Here is a 27,145-nt window from a genome sequence, read left to right on the forward strand (position 1 = left end):
ATCCAATATCTGTCATAGGATATATAGTATAAAATAAACTCCTACTAAACCAAGACATCACAAATATTAACACACATTCAAGCAGTGTGCTCATGAAAAAACTTTAAGGATCAGTTCCTTGGTTAATGAGTCTGCTAGCATATACTCGGTTCCTGTATGTCCTATGAAAAATCTATTTTTTTTCTTAAACTTTCTCCTTGACAACTAAGAACTTGATGTCTATATGCTTCGATTTTGTCAAGCTCTTATTGTTGACTTATTGTCACAAAATATCTTTAATGACCTTTCAATGTCATCTACTATATGAAGCTCAGTGACAAAGTTTCGCAATCATATGTCTTGAAATCGGAATCAGAGAACCTAATGATCTCCAAATTTTCTGATCTCCGATAAGTAAGCATGTAATCTTTTGTTCTCTTTAGATAACGCATTACGTATTTAACAGCAATCCAATGATCCATACCCAGATTGCTCAAGTATCTACCCAATACTCCCACTATAAATGATATATTGGGACGTGTGCAAACTTGAGCATACATTAAGCTCCCTAGTACTGATGCATAAGGTTTATCATGCATTGCTGTCCTCTCAAGATCATTTTTAGGGCATTGCTTGAGACTGAACTTGTCTCCTTTAGTTACGGGTGTGTCCATTTGTCTACATCTTTTCATGCTATATCTACTTAAAATCTTTTCGATATAGTTCTTTTGTGATAATCCAAGAATACCTTGAGAACGATCTCTTAGTATCCGATTCCTAATACAAAAGAGGCATCACTAAGATCTTTCATTTAGAATTTGTTCGATAGAAATTTGTTAGTTTCATGCAGCAAGCCTATATCGTTACTGGCAAGTAGAACGTCATTAACATATAAGACCAAAAAAGTATTTACTCCTACTGAACTTGTGGTATACACATTCATCTATAATATTAACCTCAAAATCATATGAAGTAATGACTTGATTAAACTTGTGATACCATTGAAGGAAAGCTTGTTTGAGATTATATATGAATTTTCTCCTTTTTTTTCTGTTGGATCTCCTTAATGACACTTCTTGAGGTTGTTAAACTTGTTGTATGGGTTGGGATTAAAGAGGATTCTCATTATTTTCCTGTATTGTAGCAGTATCTTGAGCAACAATAATATTCTCATTGTTCTTTTCTACTGTAACTGGATCTACAGTAGGATTCTCATTGTGATCTTGTACTATAACTGTATCTTGAACAATAATAGGCACAAAGACATCATCACTATCAGTTACAGAGTTCTCATCAAAAGCAACATTTCTAATATTTTCTCCCCCCCAAACTCAACATCCTCAAGAAATCTCGCATTTCTCGTTTCAAAAAATGGAACTTGATGCAGGATTGTAAAACTTGTACACCCATAAACGCTCAGCATAACCAACAAAGTAGCAACTAATTGTGCTTGAGTTCAATTTTCTTTCATGCGGCTTATAAGGTCGCACCTCAGTTGGACATCCCCAAATATGCAGATGCTTTATACTGGGCCTTTTCCCAGTCCAAATTTCATAAGGAATTTTGTTAACTGCTTTGCTTGGCACCCTATTAAGGATGTACACTGCGGTCTTTAAGCCTTCTCCCAAGAGTGATTCAGGCAAAGAAAAATAACTAATCATACTTCTCACCATGTCCTTAAGAGTTTGGTTCCTTCGCTTTGCAACACCATTCATACTAGGTTTGCCTGGCATGGTGTATTGCGGAACAATACCACACTCCTCTAGAAAAAGAGGAAAAGGCCCGGGACGTTGCTCACCTGAACCGTCATATCTTTCGTAGTATTCACTACCACGATCAGATTTGACAACTTTAATTTTCTTCCCAAGTTCAACTTCAACTTTGAAAGACTTGAAAACATCCAAGACTCGAGACTTTTCATGAATTAAATATAGATACCCATAACGAGAGTAATCATCTATTAATGTAATAAAATACCGTTGTCCATTTCATGAGATAGTAGGGAATGAGCCACATATATCGGTATGTATCAGTTCTAAGACATCTTTAACTCTCTCGGCACCTAATTTCCTTTCGTTTGTCCTTTTTTCCTTTATGCAATCAATGCAGACTTCAAAGTTCGCCAAATTTAGGGGTCCAAGAATTTCATCCGACACGAGCCTCAGAATTCTCTGTTTAGATATGTGACCTAGGCGTTTGTGCCATAATGATGCCGAACTCTCATTTTGTTTTGTTTTGTACCTATTTGCAGTATTTCATTATTATAGAAATTCAAATCAAACATATATAGATCATCTACCAAACACCCAGAGTAAATATTATTCGAATTATGAAAGAGACTGACTTTATTGTTTCCGAATGAATAAAAAATAACCTGATTTGTCCAAACGAAAAAAGAAACTAAATTCCATCTAAATGACGGTGCATAAAATGTCTCTAATAAATCAAAGTACAATCCACTCGTGGAACATAATCTAAAGGTTCCTATAACTTCAACTGCAACTATATTATCGTCTGCCACATAGATGTATCTTTTAACATCACTTGGCGGTCGGCTCCACAGGCAACCCTGCATAGTAACACTTACATGAGTAGTAGCAGCAGAATCTACCCACCAAACATCAACAGGTGCATAACTTAAACTAGCCTCAGAACAAACGAAAATAAGAATTATACCCTTCTTTACACGCCAAGTGGCATATTTGGTACAATCCTTCTTCATGTGTCCCACCTTCTTACAAAAGAAACAGGTTGAAACTTGATCCTGTTTCTTAACCTTTTCTGCTGAGAAGGCACATCTGCAGTAGTATCACGCTTTCTTTTATACTGAGAAGATGAAGCCATGTGAGCACTTTCAGTCTTATCTTGTTGTAGCCTCTCTTCTTCTTGCACACAGTGAGATATAAGTTCATTTAAGGACCAAGTATCTTTCAGAGTGTTATAACTCACTTTGAATTGCCCAAAGTGTGCAGGAAGGAAAATCAAAATGAAATGCACGATTAAATCTTCAGACAACTCTAACTTTAGTGCTTTTCATTTTGAAGCAAGATGAGAAGTTTCCATAATGTATTCCCTTATATTTTCTTTACCTTGGTACCTCATGGAGACAAGTTTAATCAAAAGGCTACTTGCCTCTGCCTTTTTATTCTTAGTAAAGAATTTTTTAACATCTTTTAGAAATTATTTGTCATCTTTATCCTCAATAATTGAGTCCCAAAACGCCTCAGAAATTGAGCGCTTCATGATCATAATGCTCATTCGATTGGATCTCTCCCACTTCTCTATTTTAATCTCATTGAGATTTTCTGGAGTGGAAGTGGGTTTTTCCTCTCGAAGAGCTATATCCAGATCCATACAACCGAGGACAATCTTCACAGTATCTTTCCAAACTTTAAAGTTTGAACCATTCAGTATAGGAAGACTGCTAATTTGTGCAGAAACATTGGTAGCTGAAGCATAGTTTTTGGATTAGAACAAAAAAAATATGCAGTAAATATTAGTTAAATAATGGAAAAAATCCATATTGAGATATCTAGAACAACATTCATTTTCAATCTTTGGATAAAAAATTAACTGTAAGTGATACTCTCATTGCAGTAATCAAATATTATCAAAATTCCTGTCACACATTAAGCCTTTCTTTGGACCGACTTAATGCGCATATGGAAACTTAAACTTTGCAACCTATTTATTACCGCATATATTTTCTATTAATTGGCCAAACAATAACCTTCTTTTGAGCCGATTATTGACCACATAATTAATAGAAAATAAACAAAAGTGTGTAATGCTTATTATTTGGCCAAACAATAAACTTCCTTTAGGCCGATTATTGTCCACATAAATAATAAGCATTACTTTATTCTTAATTAGTTACCCAAACATATATTTACCATCAATATGTGTATGTAATTCGACTAAATATAAACCTTCCTTTGGGTTGACCAATATTCGCAAGAATTACATATCACCATATTTCTAATATTTTGAATAAATCAATTTTCACAAAAGAGGCTACTTTGACAGCATAATATTCAATCAATTTATTCCAAAACTAAATTTTTATAAAGTTGGTGGATATAATAATTCTTACATTCCAAAAGGATAATCCCTTAATCTTATACTAAATTAAAGGCATACACATAACTAAAAAAAACGAGAGAATTATAATTTAATAATATTCTATCAATATTTTAAAATAAATCATCAATATTTATTTATCAAAACAATTTTACAAACATCATCTCAAAAAGAAAAGGAATAACCGAAAACACCATGTATCCATCACAAATATATAGCAATGTGTATAGCCAAAAAATAACATGATGATGTCTCCGAATTTACACACATAATATATAGTACGTGTATAGTAAAATTATATATATGCAGTAGAAATAAACCGAACCTATATATAATTTTACAACAGAAATTCCAAATGTATACGACGCACGCATATACATATATTAATTCAAAAGGAATAATAAACTGAATATTTTGATTACACACATAATATATAGTACGTGTATAGTAAAATTATATATATGCAGTAGAAATAAACCGAACCTATATATAATTTTACAACACAGAAATTCCAAATGTATACGACGCACGCATATACATATATTAATTCAAAAGGAATAATAAACTGAATATTTTGATGACTAAATTATGGATGGTTCTGATATTATTTATTGGAATAAATAATTTTATTAACTCAGATCATTCATATTGAATAACCAAAAATATAATATAATACGAAAGTGTATTTTTATTCATAAGAGTCAGAAATTGATGGAAGGACTTAGATCTTGTGGTTCTTTCGATCTTTCTCAACTAAAACCTTCTGTATTTTTAGGTGACTGAATTACAACTCTTTTGATGGATAAAGAGCAACAAAGACGGTTTTGGTATATTGGGACCGAAACCCAAGGTACTATTTATATTTGAGCATGACACCCATTAAACCCTAAAACCAAAATAAAATAGTATCTAAAGTCCAAAAGATAATATATTTAAAATCCAAAAGATAATTATCTAAAGAACAAAAGATAATATTTGATTTTATTTTCATTTAATTCCAAATCAAAAGTAATTATGACTTATTCAATTTAGCATTTATAACAATAAATGAAATCACCTTTATATAAGTTATTTAATTTGAAATAGCGTAATTTGTTATTATAATTAATATATGTATTGCCCATAAACAGAATTTTCTAACAATAATTACTATATATAATTTTATAAATTTTCTATAACAAATTAATAAAGTATCATGAAATAGTTTTCGATTCTGCTGGTTCAGAGGATCTTCATGAAAAGGCTAAAACCTTTTTTGATCTTCTTGAGGCAGCTCAAAAGCCTTTGTAAGAAGGTGGTGTGCACTCTCAACTATCGATAGCTGTTAGAATGCTATGCATTAAGGTCGAGAGAAACCAATCACATGAGTCATTTAAGTAGGGGGCCACCTTAATTAGGGAAATTGCTCCTAAGGGTAGTGCCATACCTAGGGATTACTATGAGGCTAAGAAGTTAGTGCAAAAGCTTAGATTGAAGACAATCAAAATAGATTGTTGATCAAACAATTGCATATTGTATCAAAAAGACGATGCTGCTCTAACTAGTTGCAAGTTTTGTGAAGCACCTAGATTCAAGCCTATTTCCGATGGTGGTTGTAAGTCCAAGAGAGTTCTTGTCAGACGGACGCACTACTTACCCTTAATCTCTAGACTTCGAAGGCTTTATGCGTCAATGAGTTCAGCTCCGCACATGATGTGGCACATAAAAAACCAACATGATGATGGCGTGATGACCCATCCGTCACATGGGGAGGCATGAAAAAGCTTTGACCGTATCCATTCTGATTTTGCTTTGGAGCCTAGAAACATTAGGTTAGGTCTTTGCTTTGATGGATTTATCCCAAATATCCAATTTAGCAAGCCTTATTCTTGTTGGCCCATAATTGTTATTCCATACAATCTACCTCGTGGAATGTGTATGAAAGATACTTATTTGTTCTTGACTTGCTTAATACCTGGTCCTAATAACCCTAAAGCCAATATTGATGTATTCTTGGGATCCTTGATTGACGAATTAAATGAGTTGTGGAATCCTGGTATTTTGACGTATGATATTGTAGAAAAGAAGAATTTCGTCTTAAAGGCAGCACTGATGTGGACTATCAATAATTTTTCGGCTTATGGGATCTGAGTGGATGACACAAGGAAGATTATCATGTCCTATTTGTATGATCCTGGTTTGCAATCACTTTTTTGGAATCCTTCAAATAAAGCAACAAGTTATCCAATTTATAAAGTAAATAGATATACATTTCATACTCTTGCAAGGGCAAAAGGAAAAAAAACCGTTAACACCGATGTCTATTAAAGGTAGCGGTGAAAAAAGGTCAGGCGGCCTGCCAGGGGCCTGTAGCCTGGCCTGCTCTGTTATAAAATAGGCACAGACTCAGACTCTTATAAGAGCCTTATTATATTAATAGGCAAGGCCTAGGCTTACTAATTAGTCTTATAGGCCTGTCAGGCCTACCTGGACCTCTTAATACATAATTACATATATGAATAATTTATTTATTATTAAAAAAATTATGAGATATTTTAAAATTATTATATTTAATTATAAATAGTTTTATATATTTTAAATACTTTAAAATTTAATTTTTTTTATAAATATTAAATATCACATATTACATATAAATATGTTTATTAAAAAATAATTCTTTTAAATAATATTTTTATTTTTGTAAAAAAAAATAGTAGGCCTTTTAACAGGCTTCAGGCCAGGTCAGATTTAGTACTTTAAAAAAAAGCCTATAGCAGGCTGCAGGCCAAGCTCAGGCTAATTGACTACATGATAGGTCAGGCCTGTTAAGAACAAAGCCTGGCCTGACCTGACCTGTTTCTACCCCTAGTTAAAGGTGATATAGGCATTAGAAAAAATAATTGGTTTGGAGTATTAAAAGATATACTCGAGCTTGAATACACTGGTAGTGACTCTAATCGAGTTGTTTTGTTCAAATGTGAATGGTATAATTCAAGTCATCCAAATGGAACACGTATTCATAATGACTACAAAATAACTGAAGTCAGTCATAATAAAAGATATCGCCAATATGATCCTTTCATTGTCGCCCAAAAAGCTAAACAAGTTTACTTTTTACCTTATTCTGGAAATTGCAAGTCTATGTGGCGCGTTGTTGTAAATACTAAACTAAGAGGTCGAATTGAAATTAATCATGTACATGTAGAAGAGGATGAGGAAGAGAATGATGTAGCTTATCAAGCGGATGAGAGCAATTCTTCTATAAGTCTCCATTTGGAAAGGACCGCATTGTCGAATTGTCCATCGGCTCTAGTTTTGGGGCTAGCTAATAAAAATGAATATGATAATGTTGCAGACTTTGATGATGATATTGATTTTTAATAGGGTAATTATTTTTAGCTTGTATTATTTTAGCTTATATTGTTCTTTACATATTGGATTATGGCTACTGTTTTAAATTTTATAATTTATATCTGGGTCACCTTTTTCAGGTTTATTCCATCTGCAACCGCTGTGGTGGTTCTTGTATAGAGTGCAAGATTATTAATTGTTTGGTCAAGTTTTATCTTTGGTATGCTCATCAAAAGGTATCTCTTGTATAGAGAACCACCAAATTTATTTATTTGTCTACGAAATGTAGATCCAACTAATGATTATCTGATCTTACGCATAGAAACATGTCATTGACTACTAAATTTATCAACAGATGTCTAAACATTTAAAATTGACACATGATCACGTCTTTGAATAACTTCATACATAATAGCCATTAATATTTTGATATGAAAAAAAATCAAAATAAAGTGCATAGCCTTTCTAAAAAAATACGGAGATCATACCTATAATCCATTATGCGAACAACAGGAGAATCTGCATCTGGGGACACTATTACCTGCATAAAATAAGTTTCACTCACGTCACAAGTATAACATTTTAACCAACTCCCATTAAAAAATTAAATGGTCCCTGAATCAAATCAAATATTATAAACCATTTGTATATTATTTTAGCTTGTATTGTTTTAATATTGTCTTTAATATATATGTAGGTCATGACTCTTCGGGTCAAGGGTAAAGGTGTCAAGGGTCATAGAGGTTCTCGCACCACTGTCGCAGCCGCTATTTCAACCACCTCCACCTCTTCTGGGACTTCAGTTGTGCCAGATTTTCAGTCAGGACCACTTAGCCAGCAACTGTATTTGATGGTACCTAATCCAGGCTACACGGGTCTTTCTCCACCAAGTTGGCCTACTCCAGGATGTATGGGTCCCCCTCCTCCACCCCTTCCTCCAATTTCGATTCCTCCCCCGCCTCGCAATTCCAGTCTATTAGTTGATTTAGAGACACCTGAAAGCTCTAGTACATCTCCTCCATCAGAAACTGCACGGTTCCTAATAATGTCACAAAAGAAATATTGGTTTCTGATGGAAAAACAAGGTAAAATTTAGATCTCTCCATAACTAAAATTTGGATCTCTCAATAACAAAATACAAGTTTATTAAACAAGGTAATTATTAATTTTGTTTGTATATATTTTCACTAGTTATATGCTTTCTAATTGTGATTAAAGTGCTAATAGACTAAAGAGATGTGTTTACTACTATATTTTAATTTCAGATTAAAGTGCTAATAGTTTACTTTCTTTTTTACTTTGCTATAAGACAGAGCTCTATAAATGATTTACTGTTTAAACTGAAACAGAAACTTAGAGACATAAATTATCTTTAATCATATCCAAAATTTCCAGATTTAATTATTTTATTGGATTGAATTTAAAATTATTTATGATGGTGGATATGCTGGTACTGGACCTAGCTTAAGTGAATGCAAGTGGGCACTGATTATATTTTTATGTAAGCGGTAATTGAAGTGTAAACTTAGATTCTCTCTTATCCCATTTCTATTGTAATTATACATTTTCTGTTTTCTTTTGCCCTTATTTATTTATCAAATTTCTCTTATGTCTTATTATTTTTACTCTCTTTATACTGTTATCAAAATATGTCCTAACTTTTAGGCATTTTTCTTTTTACTAAGCGTGCGTTTGGTTAGTGGGTGTGTCTACCCAAGACATAGACACGGAAGCACACGTTCTCCGTTTGGTTAGTTAGACACAAAATTTTGATAGACACGGAAATACACAAAGGCACACAAAGACACAAAATTTGTGTATAGCAGAGAGGGGTGGAACACTAAACTTGAGACATAGACACACTACTTTTAACATTTAATTTTCATAATTACCCTTCAAATTCTTCTCCTTCTTCGGTTCCTTTCATCCATTTTCCCTTCCACTTCCAAAATACAGACTACCATATTTTTTTTGTCACTCTGACCACCACTACCTCTCCGCCCGTCGTACCACTAGTCTGCTGCCGCGTCTCTTCCTCCTTTCCTTCCATCAAAATCACTGCCGCCTCCTTCCTCCTTTCCTTCCACCGCCTCTCTTCCACCCAAATCACCGCCTCTCCTCCCTTTCTTCCACCCAAACCACCGCTACCACCCTATCCCTTCTTCCCTTTTCTCCTCCCTCACTTTTTTTTGTCTCTTCACGATTGTCTCTTCGCCGCCGTCACCTTTTGCGATTGTTGCCTCTGCTTCACTTTTCGTCGAGGATCCAAATATGCGCACTGTTCTCTCGTCTTTCACCATTTTTTCATATCGTTCTCCGTTCTTCCTCGCACTGTGTTTCTAGATCCGTATTTTATTACCATGTTCTAGATCTGTTCTTCCTTCTGGCACTATTTTTTGTATAATTTAATTTTTTTGTTTGAATTTTTGTTAAATTTTGATAAAATAATCTTATATTAATTTTGTTAGATTGAATTTTTTGTTGATATTTGTTGTATTAAATTTGTTATTTAGTTTTAGATTGTTATTGGTAATTATTTTTTATTGAGATGGTGGCTGATTGTTAATGGTTTGGTTGAGATAGTAGTTATGTATTGATGGTACTGGTAACAGATTGCAATAAGGGTAATATTGAAATTTAATAAGATTGTGATTTGTGTCTTGTGTTTTGTATTTGTATACCAAACAAGTTTAAAAAATTTGTGTCATATTGTGTCTGTGTCTTCAATGTCTATGTCTCTATGTCTATGTATTAAAGGATACACTAAACAAACGCAGCCTAATGTAAACTTAGATTCTCTCTTATCCCATTTTATTGGATATAAATCTGTTCATTGCCATGTTTTGGTGTCGTATCTAGATTGCTTGTGCTATAGGAGACCTGTTATATTATACTTTATGGCCTCTATATGTTGATTGAAAACTTGATTGAATATTGTTCGTGTGATTTGAATCTTATAAGTAGCAACTTGATGAGTATGTGCAGAGTCACTTTTTTATTGATGATGATGATGGTGAATTTTTTTGGAGGGCTTTCAAGTATAGGACAAGTAAGCGATTTAGCCAAATGATGTCAGATATCTGTGAGGGTGTGGATACAACCCATGAATGGTTAATTCCTGCTTACAAAAAGGTGTTGGAAAGGTACTGGAAAACATATGAGAAATGAAAAAATATAAGGAAAAAAGCAAGGGAGAATCGAGCGTCACTCTTAGGTGGTTCTATCCATTGCGGTGGTTCTATTCTATTGAGCTCAACTATAAAGAGTATGGTAACATAATTTAAGTGGCTTTAGATCTTATTTAATAGACATCTATTTATGTAAAATTTTTCTTATTTTGTATTTTATGTGAAACAGAAGAAGCAGTTGGGCCGTACGCCAATTCACGAGGAGGTCTTTAAAGAAACCCACACACTTAAAAGTGACAAGTCTAAATGGATGGACAAACGCTCTCAAAATATTTATATGAGATATAGCATAAATGTTAAATTAATGTACATGCTGCCACTTAAATATTTATATATACATATGCATGTATATATGCAACTAGAAATGCTTAATTAGTTTAGGGTGTGATTAAGTGAAAGATGTGTTGTTAAATTAATAGTTCAATGAGTAGATTAATTTGAGAGTGAAGAGAAAGAGGAAAAGGATCCAACGGTTTCGGCGGACACCATGATCAAAATCAAACCAATCAGCAATCATAATAATGCATTCTCATAGTAAATCTCTTTTGAAATTCAATTTCATATTTTGAATTAAATTTCAAGGTTCATAAAATGAATAGATATTAGATTATTAACATGTAGTTAGTTAGATCCAAATCTGATGATTTTTCATTATTTTCCAAGTGCTGTGTGTAAAATACAAAATAAAGAGATCACACATGTAATGATTTGACATTTTTAAATCTTGTAACGAAGGTTAAAAACATTTTTTGGTAGACATAATCAAGTCATAAGTACTATATTATTGTTAAATAGTGTACTATATTATTTGAAACTTGATTTATATAATTGATATAATCATTGTGCAACAGAAAAAGTTTATAAAAAGGTTGGCAAAAATTCAGGCCTAACATGTCGAGGCTCAAACACAGGGAATAGAGCTATTACCAATTGATGAAGACTTGATTTGGGAGGAAGTATGTGGTGGGTAAAAGAAGAATCGAGTTTACGGAAAAGGGTCATTCTTTTCTAGCTCTATCAATTCTGGAACCACTTCTGCCAATTCTGTATCTGGAAGAGTACCTAGAAATCAAAATTATGTTCCTGATTTGCGAGAACAGATTCATAATCTCAATGAAGAGCTTTTTCAGCGTGTTACTCAACAAACAGATGAGCATATTAGTAAGTTGTTAGATATACGCTTGGCTCCTTTGAAAAAGACTCAAAAGAAGTTAGAAAAGTTGGAACGGGCAATTGAAAAGACTAAGAAGGAAAAGCTGAAATAGAAGAGATAGAATGAGGCTTATGTTAGCTATTATGAGAAGGTTAGAGCATCAAGTAGTTCTAGTGTAGTTCCACTACCGCCGCCACCGCCGCCACCCTCAATTTCTTCGGATGAGGACTATGATGATGATGAGGATGTAGATGACACTGAAGACTATAGCTGATAGTTTTAGTATGGTTGAACAATATACTGGAAATTATAGATGATGATCAATACACTTTGTTTATGTTTTGAATTATATTGGCTTGCTTGTTTATAGTACTTTTTTTTTAGTTTGATAATACGATGAATTTGTTTATTTTTTGAAATATTATAAATATTCGAATACAAATTAGATAAAAATTTGTATTAAATTTATATATATTTTGTATGAAAACAAGTTTATTTTGTAATTAGAAAAATCTAAAAAAAATTCTATTTTACCTTACCGACGGATTTACAGGCGAATTTTCTGTCTGTATTCAGAGTGTGAAATGATTTTCTAAAGTTCAAATTACAGACGAAAAATCTGTCAGAAAATCTGTTGCCAATTATCGACGAAAAATTCGTCTGTAATTACCGATGAAAAATCTGTCAGAAAATTCGTCGAAAAATCCGTCGAAAATTTCGACACTTCAGGAAAAATGGATGGAGAATTTACCGAGAAAAAATCCGTCGGTAACTAATAAAAATCCGTCGGTAAATAATTTCCGACGAGACTTTTACAGAGGGACAAAATTCGTCGGTAATTTTGTCGGTAACCAAAAATCCGTCTGTAATAAAGACTAAATCTGTCTGTATTAATCCATTTTCTAGTTGTGTGTTAATATCCTGTATCTACTATTCTTTCAAAGAATAAAACTGTTTTAAAATAAATAAATAAGGAAGATGAATTAAATATAAAATAAAAAAGTATAAATAGATAATTCTAGTAATAATTTATCATAATTAATATCTCAATATAAAAGAAATGATTCATATATATATATATATATATATATATAGAGAGAGAGAGAGAGAGAGTTTTTTTTATTGTTGTTTATATTGCCTCAGATCATGCTCCTACTTATACATGCATGGAGTGCTTATTTTCAATCTTCATTTAATATGATTTCTCTTGGTAACATGAGCATTTTACTATGAAAAAGTTGAGCCGCCCATCGACATCTATATCACAACACTCCTCCTTGAATATCTATTTAGGATTATACCTCATTAAAATCTTACTAAAGAAAAATCCAACGGAAAAAAAAATTTTAGTAAAGAAAAAAGAGTACAATATCCTTTGTCATGAGGACTGCCTCATTAAAAGCCTTGTCAAGAAAAATCCAATAGGGAGAAAAACCTAACAAAGGAAAAAAGAGTATAGTCTCCTCCTCTTGCCGACATTATTTTATATATCGAAGTCGGCGCATCCCAATCTGATGTACCAATCTTTTAAAGGAGGATTTTGGAAGTGACTTTGTAAATAAATCTGCCAGATTATCGTTTGAGCGGATCTGTTGGATATCAATTATTCCTTGATTTTGAAGGTCATGAGTAAAGAAGAATTTGGGAGAAATATGCTTTGTTCTATCACCTTTGATGTATCTACCTTTAAGTTGAGCAATGCATGCTGTATTATCTTCAAACAGAACAGTTGGAGCTATCTTATGATCAATCAGTCCACATGATGACAGAATATATTGGATCAAACTCTTGAGCTAAAAACACTTGCGACTATCTTCATATATCGCTAGTATTTCAGCATGATTAGAGGATGTTGCTGCAATCGTCTGTTTTGTGGACCTCCATGATATAGTTGTACCACCATATTTGAATATGTATCCTGTTTGAGATCTTTTTTGTGTGGATCAGACAAGTATCTTGCATATGCATAGCCAACTAATTACGACTTGGATCCATATGGATAAAACAATTACATATCAATCATTTCATGAAGATATCGAAAGATTTGTTTGATTCCATTCTAATGTCTTCTGGTTGGAGAGGAAATATACCTTGATAGTAAACTCACAACAAATGATATATCGAGTCATGTATTATTAACAAGTTATCTTAGTGCCCAAATGACACTAAGATATGATAGTTCAGAACCAAGAATATCTTCGTTTTCTTCTTTAGGACGGAATTGATCATTTTCCACATCTAAAGACCTTAGGATCATTGGGGTACTTAATGGATGCGACTTATCCATATAAAATATTTTCAAGATCTTTTCTGTGTATGTTGTTTGATGAATGAAGATCCTATTTTTTGTATGCTCGATCTGCAGGTCTAGACAAAATTTAGTCTTTCCAAAATCTTTCATCTCAAACTCTTCTTTTAGAGTTTTTATAACTGTTGAAATCTATTCAGGAATTTCAATGATATTTAAATCATCAACGTACATAACAATTATAATGAATCTAGATGCAAGTTTTTTTATGAAAAAACACATGGACAGATATCATCATTCTTAAATCCGTTTTTTGTTAGATACTCAGTAAGACGATTATACCACATTCGTCCATATTTTTTTAGACCATATAAAGATCTTTGCAATTTGACTGAGTATAATCCCTGTGAATATCCATTAGATGGTTTAGATATTTTTAGTCTTTCAGGGACGTTTATATAGATATCATGATCTAATGATCCATATAAATAGGCTGTTACCACATCCATTATATGCATATAGTTTATGGTATGCAGATAAACTGACCAAATAATGCAAAGTTATTGCATATACTATAGGAGAATATGTTTCTTCATAATCTATAACGGGCCTTTGTGAAAAATCTTGCGCCACAAGTCGAGCTTTGTAGCGTACAACTTCATTTTTCTCATTTCGTTTTCTCATAGATATCCATCTGTATCCAACAGGTTTTACATCTTCTGGTGTATGGACTATAGGTCCAAAGACTTTACGTTTTGCAAGTGAGTCTAACTCAGCTTTTATAGCTTTTTCCCATTTCGGCCAATCATTTTTTTGTCGACATTTTTCGACTATTCTTGGCTCAAGATCCTTACTTTCATGCATGATGTTTAATGCCATATTATATACAAATATTTTATTCATAATTATTTTATTTCGATTCTATTTTTCTCTTGTAAAGAGATAATTTATTGAGATCTCATTATTTTTAGAATTTTTAGATTTTCAGATACCTGAACGTCTTTTATCATCAAATTTATATCAGAATTTTGGACGACTGTAAGTATCTTTAATATGTCTTTATTATTTTCAACAGGAATAGTATTTACCTCTTTTTTTTTCGATGATTTTTATTTTTGGAACCAACAAGTCTACAACGCTTCTGACGTGAATTTGTTTCGGTGGCCATTAGAAGAGTGTTTTTTTACTACTGTGTATATTGCCTCAAATCATACACCCATTTATACATACATGAAGGGCTTATTTTCAACCTTCATTTAATATTATTTCTCTTAATAACATGAATATTTTACTATAAAAAAATTGAGCTGTCCATGAACATCCATATCACAACAAAAACTATATTATGAGTCAAATTTGTGCATTATAAATTTTTTTAAAATTTAAAATGATAAATCTTTTAAGATTTGTTTGGGTGAGCTTTTAAAAAAAGATTTTTTTTAGTTATCTTTTTTTAAAAGATCTTATAGAGAAGTAAAAGTAATTTTATGTTTGAATATCTCATGTAAAACGGTCTTTTTATCTATCAATTATGTTTGGGTATAACAATATAAACGTACTTTTTTGTTTATTTATTACATGAAAAACATATTTTTTTTAAAGAAAAAAGATCTTTTAAAAAAAGATGTAAATTACAGCTTCTCACAAAAAATCTTTTTTTATTTTACTAGTGTTTTTACTTTTATTACTAGAAATTTGTCAAACACGTTAAAAAATTTAAAAAAAATCTTTTTTCATTAAAAAAAAGATTTTTTTTAACAAAATAATAGCATCCAAACATGCACTTAGTCTCATTTGCATAATTTATAGTCCACACTCTAGTTAAACACATTATTATCTAATATCACTGTAAATATTTGTAAAAAGTAATCATTCAGTTACGATTTTTTAAATTTTAGAGTCTTATTTGAACATTGAATAAAATTGAAGAAACTTGCATATCAATTAACCAAAAATATGAAGACGTCTAAAACGCTTGATTCTCATGATCTACGATTCTATGTAAATGCAGATCACTATATTTTTGTGTCACTGTTAGTGTTAAGTCATGCCCTTTTGATTGAAATGGAATATTCACTCTTATTATGCGTTCCTTGATATGATTAAGATAGGAAATAGATAAATAAAATATGAGATCCAGATTTATAACAGCTCAATAATGAAGAAAACTATACCATCTAAATATACCTGTTTATGATATATTGTGCTCAATTATTCAACAAACTAAAATAATGTGATATGTGTATCATATCTATCTATGATAGATCATTAGAGCTAAATGCTAATAATAATTAGGTTAGTTTTAGAAATTATGAAATTGTTTGAGACTAAGATCGTGAAAAAGTAAATGTCGTAAAGCATCTAAATTCAAAATTCGAATCTGCTTCAACTCCCCGAAATCTGGTAGTCCCTTATCCAAAAAACTTCAACGGCACTCAACCACCGTTAGATCGAAAAGAATCAAACGGCCAAAAACGAATCCGGCACAGATCACCAAACTCCTCACACCCACCGATGCGGGGCACTATTTAATCCACCACGAGAATCGTGCTACTACCATCACATTTTCATAGCCATAAGTCCATCACAAATACTCTTCATTTCTCCAATTGAAATTTCAGTTACGATTAGTTTTCCCTTTTTTTCTTTTCTCTCTCTCTCGTTTCTTTTTTATTTTCTTGGTTTATTTTCTTTCTTTCCCTCTCAATTTTCCCTCACTTTATCGCGCTTTCTCTCTGTCCAAACACCTTCCCCTTCTCCGTTTCTCTGCGGCAGATGGAGATGCCAATGGAGGATTCGCGCTCCTGTGAAGTTCTCTCACTGCTCCTCGACGCCTTCCTCAGACACGCTCGATCTCCGCAATTACCTAACACTTCTTCTATACGTCCCAGGCAACGAATATCTGGTTTTACGACGCCGTTTTGAAAAGGTTCTTCCTCCTCTTCGATTTAGCTGTTTTACTCTCCTCGCTTTTTCAGTGTTCGTCTTTTGTTCTTCGCTGTTTAGCTCGAAATTCCAGGAATTAGGATAGTTGACTTGCGGCTTCTTGCCATGCGTTTCGAATTCTTGCTGTTATTGTTGGTCAATGCTTGTGCGGGAGCTGAATTTTAGTCAAATTTCCTGTCGATTGAAACTGTTGTCACTATGAAAAATCTTTTCTGTCTTGGTGTTGTGGAAATTGGAATCCCTAGGATTTGGAGCTGAGCTAGCAAGAGTTTTTGTCGAATCTTGATCTGGAAGAAGCGTTAGAAGCATGTGTTTTTTGTAATTTCGGAGCAATTCTCGTTGTATCTGAGTGTTTGTGGTGGTTCTTGAAGTCTGTGGTGTTGAATCTTTGGTTTGGTTGCTTTTGGAGGAAATTCGAAATGAGAGGGAAGAAAAAAGGGCTTTCGAAGGCTACTGTTGCTGAGCTGAAAGAACAATTGGCAAAGAAAATACTGAGAAATGTTAGAGCCCAAGGGCATCCCTACGTTGAGCTACGTAAGCTTGGAAAGAAGAACAACATTTTTTTCTGCATTCTGTGTCTTAAGACGTGTTTCACTGATGATGTTCTGTATCAACATTTGAGAGGCAATTTGCATACGCTGAGACTGTCTACTGCTAAGATCACTCTTCTGAAACCAAATCCCTGGCCTTTTAATGATGGTCTTGTTTTCTTTCATAATTCAAGTGAAACGGATAAAGACTTGGAAACAACAGATGCTTGTCGGATAAAGCTGTTGAAGCTTACAGACATTGACAGTGACAAGGATCTCTCTCTTGTGAAGATTGATGAACCCATTCAGTCAGATGTTCAACCAAGTTCAGCTGATGATACACTGGATGATGGTCATACTTTGGTGATTCGGAAGTTGCAATTTGGGGACGAAAATGTTGATATAAAGGTCAGGAATATAGGCTGGGGAAAGATTGCTGCCAGGTTCCTTGAGAAGGATCATCGGGTCAGCGGGGTTAGAAGAATATGGTGTGAATGGTTAGGACAAGAGAAGAATGTTGAACAAGATTATGGCAAGGTTACAAAGCATGATTTTGCTCTTGTTATTTTCTCCTATAATGGTGACTTGGGGCGGATTTTTGAAGAAGACAAGTCATCTCTGCCATCTGCTAGTATGTCAGAGTCAGAAAGTGAGAGAGATGGTGGCCGAAAGAGAAAGAAAATATCGTCATCTGCTAGTGTGTCAGACTCAGAAAGTGAGGGAGATGGAGGCCGAAAGAGAAAGAAAAGATCACATGATTCATCTACAGAAACCTCAAAGGATTCCACCACAAGATTGCCTATTGATCAAAATGACAAGCAGCTTCTTGCTCAAATAATTTCGAGCAAGGCTGCAAGAAAAGAATTGAGACGGCGAAAACGGATAGCAGCAGAGAAACTATGTAATGTATGTCATCAAAAAATGTTTCCTGGTAAAGATGTAGCAGCACTTCTGAATTTGGAGACTGGAAAACTAGCATGCAGTACTCGGAATAAGATTGGGGTAAGGACATTTTTTTTTATCTTGAGTCGGTTATTGGTTTTGGGTAATACAACTTGAAAAAGAATCTTGTGATATTGAATTTGAAATTATATTTCAAAACACGTGTTACATTTATCAGATTAAAACAATACTGACACATGACATTTACTTGCAGTTATTTCATGTGTTTCATGCGTCCTGCATTATACACTGGATACTCATGTGTGAATCTATCATAATAAAAAATCGACTAGTACTTCCAACTAGACGAGTAGCAAAGAAGAAGGCTGTAGTTAGCGATAACCAAACTGTGAAAAGAGATGACCCTGAAAAACGAATTAAATGTGTATTCTGCCCAGAGTGCCAGGGTACTGGTATGGCCACCACTGATGTTGATGAGCACAGCCTTGAGCGTACACCCTTTACATTGGATGAGGTTTGATAATTACTTGGATAATCCTTGCTTTGTCTTTCAACTTTTATTAAACATGCTTTAGCCCAATTTTTTAAGAAAAAGAACAAATAAGTTGTTTCAGTATGAATATTTCCTTTTGTAAATATTTGATGTGTCTCAATAAGATTATTCGGAAATCTTCAGAAATTCAAGTTCCAAATGCTGACAGTTCATGGACGCCTGAATTGGATAAAAAATCCTGAAGTGGTGCAGAATTGCTCAATTGGTCTTGACTTCCCTCCATCGGAGGAGGTATTTCAGGTACCCAAATTTTTTTCATGCATTAGTTTCATATAAATTTGGGCAATGTTGCGTTTTTCATCTTATGGTAATGTATTGCGTTTGCTGTGCTTGTAGGAAAAAGTTGAATCCATAAAATTGCTGCCTTTTTATCGTGCTGATCTTGAGTGTGGTGACGGTGCTCAGAGTGGGGCATAGGATTTTTGCTTTACCCTGGAATTGATTCTCACATAACAATTAGATAATCTTTTTATATATTGCCGTCTGTTAATAATTGTAAGAACTATGAGTAATTGTGTAGCTTTTCAGGTTAAGGTAGGTTTGCCAGATTTGGATATATAAACCTCGTAGATTAAAGACCTGATTGAGCATTGGGATTGTACATTGATGACATACGTTTACAATGTAAGTAGTACATAATTCGAAAAGTAAATCACAGTGAATTCAGTGTTGCTACTCTAAATCAAACATATAATAGCTTAGTTGCGTATGAAATACGAATACTCTTATCGGAGAGTTGAACAAAACATAGGGAGAACGAGGTCTCATGAGTGAGCAGGCAAACGAAAGAAATAGCCACTCAATTGCAACTCAACACAAAATAAATCAGCATATTTGCACCAAAGCAAACTAATTTAGAAACTTAAAAGATGGCTCAACCGTCTTAAGTATCTCGGGTAAATTGATTAATTAATTCTCTTATCTATGATTCTACCGTCATTTGTACGTCCAAATACCATCCATTTGCACCTTTGTGTATTGTGGATATACAAGTCAAATTAATAGTTTAATACAAATTTAGTTCAGAAGTGATTTTAGTGTTCTAAAAATACTCGTTAAAAAAGATGTTTTTTTTTGTTATTTTTTGTGTATTTAATCCATAAATAGTCTTTTGAATAATTTTTAATATTTTTATCTTTTATAGTTTTTTAATTAATATTTAAATCACTTGTTAAAAAAATCTTAATAAAAATAATTTAGCTGGCATAATTGTATTGACAATATATAGATAATTATAGTAATATCAGTGTTTAAATTTCTAAAAATAGTTGTCCGATGAAGTCTAATTTTATGTGAATTATTATATGCATTTTAGGAATTTTATGCAATTTTTCTATACTTTTTATGCTTAAGTGACTAGATTCCTAACTCTTGATTCTAAATGTGATTAATGATAAATTTGTATGATTTTTTGTCATAAATTAAATAGGTTTGAATATTTAATCATCTATTTGGTATCTTAATATGTTTATTAGTGCTTCAGGTTAATTTAGATTTAAGGGGGAGCAGGGTATATGACTAAAAGAGAAAAGAATCACAAAACAAGAAGTTTAGCATTTTTGGTCTCGTCCAAGCAAAAAAGTATCGCCCAAATGAAAAAATTTAGCTTAGGCGAAATTTTTCACTTAAGCGACAGTGCTGTCACATATATGAATTAATGAACATGTGGACTCGCGATTTGGGCCTCAAAATGGCCCCAAATATCAGACTTTTGAATAGTCTTATGTTTAGTTTTAGGATGTTTTAGTTAAAATTCTAGAGACAGAAGTTCCAACTTCTCTCTAGAATTTTAGGATTTCTAGTTAATTTTCTCAAATTTTAGGTTTTAGTTTTGTTTACTTGTAATTTTAAACTTATAATTTTTTATTTTGCTACTTTAGTTTCTTAGAGGTTCTTGTTACTTTCTCTATTTTGCTATTTTTAATTTATGAATCATTGTTGAATTCTAATTTTTCTTTAATGCAATTTAATGTTTTATGTTTTATTCATACTTAATTGAGTTGTTATTATTGCTTTCTTGCATTAGTTAATTATAGTATTTATTAATTTTAGTAATTTATGATGTTTTTTTATGCACACAAAGTGTTTTCAAAATGTTTGAATTAGTTATAGAGTATATTTTTCATTTTTGACTTGGATTGGGAACTTGCGTGATCTTGAGTTACTAATGTCCAAGTTGATTGATAATTTAGAAATTTTAATTAATCTTGTTTTCATTGACGCTAATCTTTTACACTAATTAAGTTTGCTCTTTGTAATTATTATGTTATGGTTAGTGACAAAGATGGTGATCCTTAACCCTCAACTCTTATCAAGATCTTTTTAGCATTTGAATTTGCTTTTATTTTCTAGTTAATTTTCTTAATTGCTTTTAGTCTAATTTTCCTTACTGTTTAGATATTTCATTGCACTTTAATTTTTTGTTATTTCAATTCTTATTAATTGTGAACAAATTCTCTTTTTTTTCATAAGCAATAATTGAGCACTCTATTGTGATTTTTAGGGAAAATGACCCAAGATTAAACTCCTGGTTATTGATTTAAATTTGTGACATCTTTTACTAAACTTTGAAGAGCGTTGAATTTTAATATAGAGCTACTAGGAATCTTGAACTTTAAACTTGTGAATTTCTAAACCGGTGTTTAGCGCTTGTTCATCGTTATAAGAGTTAATACTCACAATGACTCCTGAATTTTGATCTCCGACTCAATTTAGTCCTTTAATTTCCAATTGACCCAAATTGTACCTTGAAATTTTAAGGCATGACTCAAGTTGGCCTTCCGTCCATTTCCATCAGTGGAAAGATGATGTGGCATGATTAAATGACGTCGCGTTGCTGTTCACGCCTAAACGACGTTATTTTAGTTCTTTTGTTACACAAACTTGATCCCTTTCTTCTTCCTATTCCTAATTCGAACAGTAAACCTCCAACTCTCTCCATTTCATCTCAGTTCACGTTGTCGCGTCTCTCGTCAAATCTACCACATCTTGTGCTCACGAGTCGCGTCTTGCCTTTTTTTTCCATCTTGCCTCCTGCTCACTCTCTTACACACTCACACACTCACACTCACAAATCTGTTGCTGCCCACCGCACAGTTGCTTCCATGCCACCGTCTTCTCTACATCTTGTCCCGATTTCTGTGCATCTCCGGCACTACATCATCGTCTCCATCCGTAGTTCACTTTCATTATGTTGTCGTGTCTCTTTGTTTCTGTGTCACTGTGTGTCTCTCATCGTCATCGTCGTGTCCTCATCCGGTGGGACTCGCATTCCTGCTCGTGTCGTTGCTGCCTCCTCCTCATCAATCTTTGCATTACCATGCTTGGTCTCCCTCTTCTTCTTCCACGTTCTGCCTTCACATTATCAAGTAAGTTTTTTAATTTTTTTTAGTTCCAATTATTAGATGAATTGAGATGTTGCTTTTATATTATTACGATAAATTGAGCTTAATTCTTTTGTTTGATTTTTTTAATTTTATTGTCAGACAATCAAAAATAATATTAAAGACGAAAAAGAAGAATAGTCAATTGAAGTATTTTTAAATATTAGAGACAAAATTAAATCAAAATAAATGTTAAAAATATTTTTAAAAATAATGAAAATGTTAAAAATAAAAGATATATTTTATCCAAAAATTAAAAATGATATATTTTTAGAATTTAATTTTCACATTTTGTTGATGAAAAAATAATTTAGGATTTTACACAAATATAATTGTTACATCAATAAAAATATTTAACTTTTAAATACACTGTTTAAAAACTCATTTAAAAGCACGAATCATCAGTCAGTGTTCGTTGGGCATTCGTATACTCGCCCTACTTGTGACTTGTGAGGAAGGAGAGAAACGCAGACTTGAGAGTTGAGAGTGAAAGTGACGATGTTGTTTCGATCAAGTTTCAAACTTTTCAATACCTCCCGTGTTTCTGCCTATCAATTATACTCAACAGAAGCACTGCTTTCTTCTTCTTCTTCTTCTTATTCTTCTTCTTCTTCTTCTTCTTCTTTCTCGGAACTCCATCATCAAATAATTGGGGATAATGGGGACCCCACAATCCCACTGACTCCCGTTCTCAACCAATGGCTTCAACATGGCGGATCCCTCACTCACAAGCAAATCCAATATCTCATCTCAACCCTCTCTTATTCACGTCGCTACACGCACGCCCTTCAGGTTTTACACTTCAAGTTCCAATCTTTACTTTTCTTTTAGGACATAGTAAAGCTTATTCAATGGTATCCCTTTAATCTAACACACTGAATGCAGCTGGTTTCTGATTCGGATTCATGTTCGTTTTTGGTGGCTGACAATATAAATTATAGTCGGATCATTGTTTTGTTTCATTTATGAAAAAGTATAGGAAAACAATGAAAATATTAAACAATGTAAACAATAGATATATTGGATGTTCATTTTACTAGTGTACGGATGGTTATTTTAATATTAAAATTTAGAGGGTTAATTTAGAGGTGTGGTGTGTTTTAATTTGATTGGCGGTTGTTCATATTGTTCAACAAAATCATTGTCCCCTAGCATTCCCCTTCATTTATTTAGGCAAAGTTTGTGCAAGTTGAAAATGGTGTTCTGTTCTATGTTACTTTGATGCTAGTTTGTTTAGTTAGTTTATGTATACGATAAGATACTATGGTGGCGTTTGCTTCATTAATCTTATCACTTCTAAAGGGATAAGGATAAGGATAACTTTTAGTTATAGTTGTTATTGATATTTTTGTATTGCCTAATCATTGATTAGATTATAATTTCAACCGGGTAAGTCAATTGAATCGTGATAATTGATAGGGAGGTTTACTAGTTGGTTCAATTTTTAAAACGATGTTTATAGTATTGTTGTGCTTGACTTATGGCACCTAATATCGGGAGTTGATGAAACATTGCTTTTGTTAGATATCAGAATGGATGAGTGAGTCAAGTAAATATAACTTGACCCCAGGAGACGTTGCTAAACATCTCAACTTGATATCGAAGGTTCGTGGCCTTGAACAAACCGAGAGCTTCTACAGAGGCATTCCTGATGCCCTAATTGGATTCAAGGTAAATGCTGCCCTCTTGAAATGCTATGCAGAGCATAAATCTTTGGAGAAAGCGGAGGCTATCATGAAGAAAATTAAGAAGGTTTGTCCCGTTAACTCCCCCACGTGTTACAATATGATGTTGAAACTCTATGCGCAGTTAGGAAAATATGACAAATTGGATAGTCTAATGCGAGAAATGATGGAAAAGGACATATGCAACGGTGCTACCTATACTATTCGGTTGAATGCATATGTTGCTGCTGCAGACATAGAAGGGATGGAGAAGTTACTAATGAGGATGGAAGTTGATCCTCTTGCAACTGTTGATTGGTATACTTACACTACTGCAGCAAATGGTTATCTGAAAGGTGGCAATGTCGAGAAGGCCTTGTCAGCACTGAAGAAATCAGAGCGGTTAGCTGTAGGCAGGAGCAAGAGGCTTGCCTATGAATGTATTCAAACTATATATGCTACTAGTGGTAATAAGGATGAGGTTTATCGAATTTGGGATAAGTGCAAAGCCTTGAATGGATTTCAGAACAAAGATTACCTCTGTATGTTAAGCTCTTTGGTGAAGCTAGCTGACATTGATGGAGCTGAGAAGATCTTGGAAGAATGGGAATCCAATTACAAAGTTTTCGACACCAGAATTCCACATCTTATGATCCGTGCTTATTGTAACTATGGTATGTTGGATAAGGCTGAGGCTTATATCAAGAGGCTTTTGGATAGTGGCAAGCAATTGCATGCGTCTACATGGGATAATTTGGCAGATCACTATTGCACAGATAATGATATGGAGAAAGCAGTTCAAGCAATGAAGAATGTGCTCTCTGCAAAAAGACCAAGATGGAGGCCTAATCCCTTAGTTTTGGCTGCATCTTTAGAGTACCTGAAGGAAAAAGGAGATTTGGAATCAGTGTTTCAGATTCTCAAGTTTTATAGTGAAGGTGGTTATCTCTCTGTTGCAACCTATGATAAACTAGTAAGTTATGTTCATGGTGAAATCCCTGATGCAAAAGCCATTGATCTGATTAGAGTTGAAAATCGATTAGATGAAGACACTGAACATCTTGATGAGGATACAAATGATGTTTGAAGGTAAAGTTTAGTTAGCAGAACTAAATTACATCTCTCAAAATGTGGCCTAGAAAGAGTAGATTATGTAGTCATAGCTGACAGATTAGTGATCAATTTTTGTCCACCTTTGTTTAATGTAGTAGAGACTGAAGTTGAAGCTTTCATCATGATTTGCCATTAAATCAGTGATCTATTTTTTTCACTTCAACTTTTAAACAATGTTTAGGAAATGCATTGTTTTATTTCACACTCCATGATTTTAAGCGTCTATAGATATTTTTATAATTATTATTTGTTTTTATCGTAGATTATTTTAAGTATAAAAAGTAAGTTAATTTAAATGTACTACAACTAATTAACTGGATTACTATATCACTCTTCAATTGTGCAATTAAGAAATTCTTTCTATTGCTGGTTTTGGACAGCATCCCATGGGTGGTTTGATGCATTACAGTTGCTACCACCAGGGTTTTCAGGTAATGGAGTGTCTCTCAAGTTACAAAACCATAGATATAGAAACTTGTTTCGTTATGAAGAAAAAAAATAGGGACACAGTTTTTCTGTTAAAAAAAAAGAAAAAATATGTTTGTCTCTGTCTCTATCTCTTGTCTCTGTTAAATACAAAATTCAAACGTAATCTTGGTCGACTCTTAACTCATCATCATCACTACATCAAACCAAAGCATTCAACTCGTAAGAAGCTGCTGCAAATATTTCCGGTAAATCCTCTTATCCATGGTACTGCCGTCAATTGCAAGTCCAAATACCCCAATTGACACGTGTGGATATACAACTCAAATTAATAGTTTAGTAAAAATTTAGGTAAGAGTGTTTTTAGTGTTCTAAAGATCTACTCGTTAAGAAGATAATGAAATTTTTTTTTATAATTTTTTCTTTTATAATATTTTTAATTAATATTTAAATCACTTTTTAGCAAAAATCTTAATAAAAAACATTTAGCTAGCATAATGTATTGACAAAATGTAGATAGTTATAGTAGTATGACTGTACTACAAACTAACAGTAGTCGCATTACTCTCACTATACTGCAGTAATTAACAATAATGTTACATATTTAAATTTTTTTTGCCAACTAAGCGTAATTAAATTAGTCTAAACTTAATAAATACCATTTTTATTATATGCAGCTTATGATGCATGGATACTGACACGGACACGGGACACGACACGACACGGGACACATTAACACGTGAATTTTAAAATCTTACATGACACGGGGACACGCATATATACAAAATATAAAGTATTTTTTAGATAAACTGTAATAATATTTTAATATTTTATTGATATTAAAATATAAATTAATTTTTTAAATTATTTTTAATGTTTTCTTTTAATTATATCAAGCATTTAAAATATTTTTTTAATAAATAATAATATATACTATATCTAATTTTATTTTAAGAATATATATTAAGAATAAGACCAGACACGCTGAAACATGATGGTATTTAGGTGTGTCCAAATATGTCTGGAGGAGAAATTTTTTTTTGAGACATGGTTTGGACACGCGTGTCGGACGAGTGTCGGTGAGTATCGTGTCCGAAATGTGTCCGACACGCAGACACGGCAACTCAGCAAAGTGTCCGTGCTTCATAGATGCAGCGTGTACATGTGTGCTTCACTAGTGTAAAATATTTTTCTTTGTTTTTGCATTCATTTTTTTTTGCATTCTTCCTTCTTCTTCGCATTCCTCCTTCTTTTTCGTTGCGCTCTTTCTTTTTCTTCGCGTATTTTCTCTCCATCATCATTCTTATATTGTTGTTGTTGCTGCATTTTTTCTTTTCCTCATTTTCTTCCTATGAATTTTACGGCATTGATTTTTCTTTTAATTTTATTTTATTTTTTTTAAAAGAGTGAAACAAAAAGAATTATGAGAAAATGAAATAAGAAGAAGATAAAAAAGAAGCAATAGAATATGAGGAGGAGGAAAAGAAAGAGTTTTGAATTATGCATAACTTATCAGAATAAAAATACACCAAAATTTCTTAACAAATATATATAAATTCTTAGTTTTTTTTTACTAAAACTTTACTACAAAAGAACAAAAATATCTTCTTTAATGCTGCATTTTTTTCTTCTTCTTCTTTTTTTCTTAT

At 32.9% G+C, this 27,145-nt stretch overlaps 2 protein-coding genes across 3 annotated transcripts; both read left to right on the forward strand.

The window, feature by feature from the left end:
- Positions 1 to 16,556: 16,556 nt before the first annotated feature.
- On the forward strand, positions 16,557 to 19,787 carry LOC130945081 (uncharacterized). The gene is made up of 5 exons (XM_057873748.1): positions 16,557 to 16,907; positions 17,170 to 18,456; positions 18,611 to 18,871; positions 19,034 to 19,150; positions 19,247 to 19,787. The coding sequence occupies exons 2-5, from the start codon at positions 17,344 to 17,346 to the stop codon at positions 19,325 to 19,327; spliced, it is 1,572 nt and encodes a 523-aa protein (XP_057729731.1). The 5' UTR covers positions 16,557 to 16,907; positions 17,170 to 17,343; the 3' UTR covers positions 19,328 to 19,787.
- A 2,936-nt stretch (positions 19,788 to 22,723) lies between these two features.
- LOC130943996 (pentatricopeptide repeat-containing protein At2g20710, mitochondrial-like) lies at positions 22,724 to 25,284 on the forward strand. Of its 2 annotated transcripts, none has more exons than XM_057872108.1 (2): positions 22,724 to 23,085; positions 23,818 to 25,284. In XM_057872108.1, the coding sequence occupies exons 1-2, from the start codon at positions 22,792 to 22,794 to the stop codon at positions 25,042 to 25,044; spliced, it is 1,521 nt and encodes a 506-aa protein (XP_057728091.1). In that variant the 5' UTR covers positions 22,724 to 22,791; the 3' UTR covers positions 25,045 to 25,284. The 2 variants fall into 2 exon arrangements, with proteins under 2 accessions (XP_057728091.1, XP_057728092.1); XM_057872109.1 differs by having other exon boundaries at positions 22,749 to 23,085; positions 23,825 to 25,284.
- Positions 25,285 to 27,145: the final 1,861 nt, after the last annotated feature.

This window comes from Arachis stenosperma, chromosome 8 (genome assembly GCF_014773155.1).
Source record: "Arachis stenosperma cultivar V10309 chromosome 8, arast.V10309.gnm1.PFL2, whole genome shotgun sequence".
Classification (NCBI taxonomy): domain Eukaryota; kingdom Viridiplantae; phylum Streptophyta; class Magnoliopsida; order Fabales; family Fabaceae; genus Arachis; species Arachis stenosperma.

What these genes read in the sequence shown, in the direction of transcription:
- LOC130945081 (XM_057873748.1), top strand. Translation starts at nt 17,344, where the DNA reads ATGAGAGGGAAGAAAAAAGGGCTTTCGAAGGCTACTGTTGCTGAGCTG. An exon ending in GTACTCGGAATAAGATTGGG is followed by an intron (nt 18,457 to 18,610) that starts GTAAGGACATTT and finishes ATTTACTTGCAG; the next exon opens with TTATTTCATGTGTTTCATGC. An exon ending in CATCGGAGGAGGTATTTCAG is followed by an intron (nt 19,151 to 19,246) that starts GTACCCAAATTT and finishes CTGTGCTTGTAG; the next exon opens with GAAAAAGTTGAATCCATAAA.
- LOC130943996 (XM_057872108.1), top strand. Translation starts at nt 22,792, where the DNA reads ATGTTGTTTCGATCAAGTTTCAAACTTTTCAATACCTCCCGTGTTTCT. An exon ending in GCTACACGCACGCCCTTCAG is followed by an intron (nt 23,086 to 23,817) that starts GTTTTACACTTC and finishes TGCTTTTGTTAG; the next exon opens with ATATCAGAATGGATGAGTGA.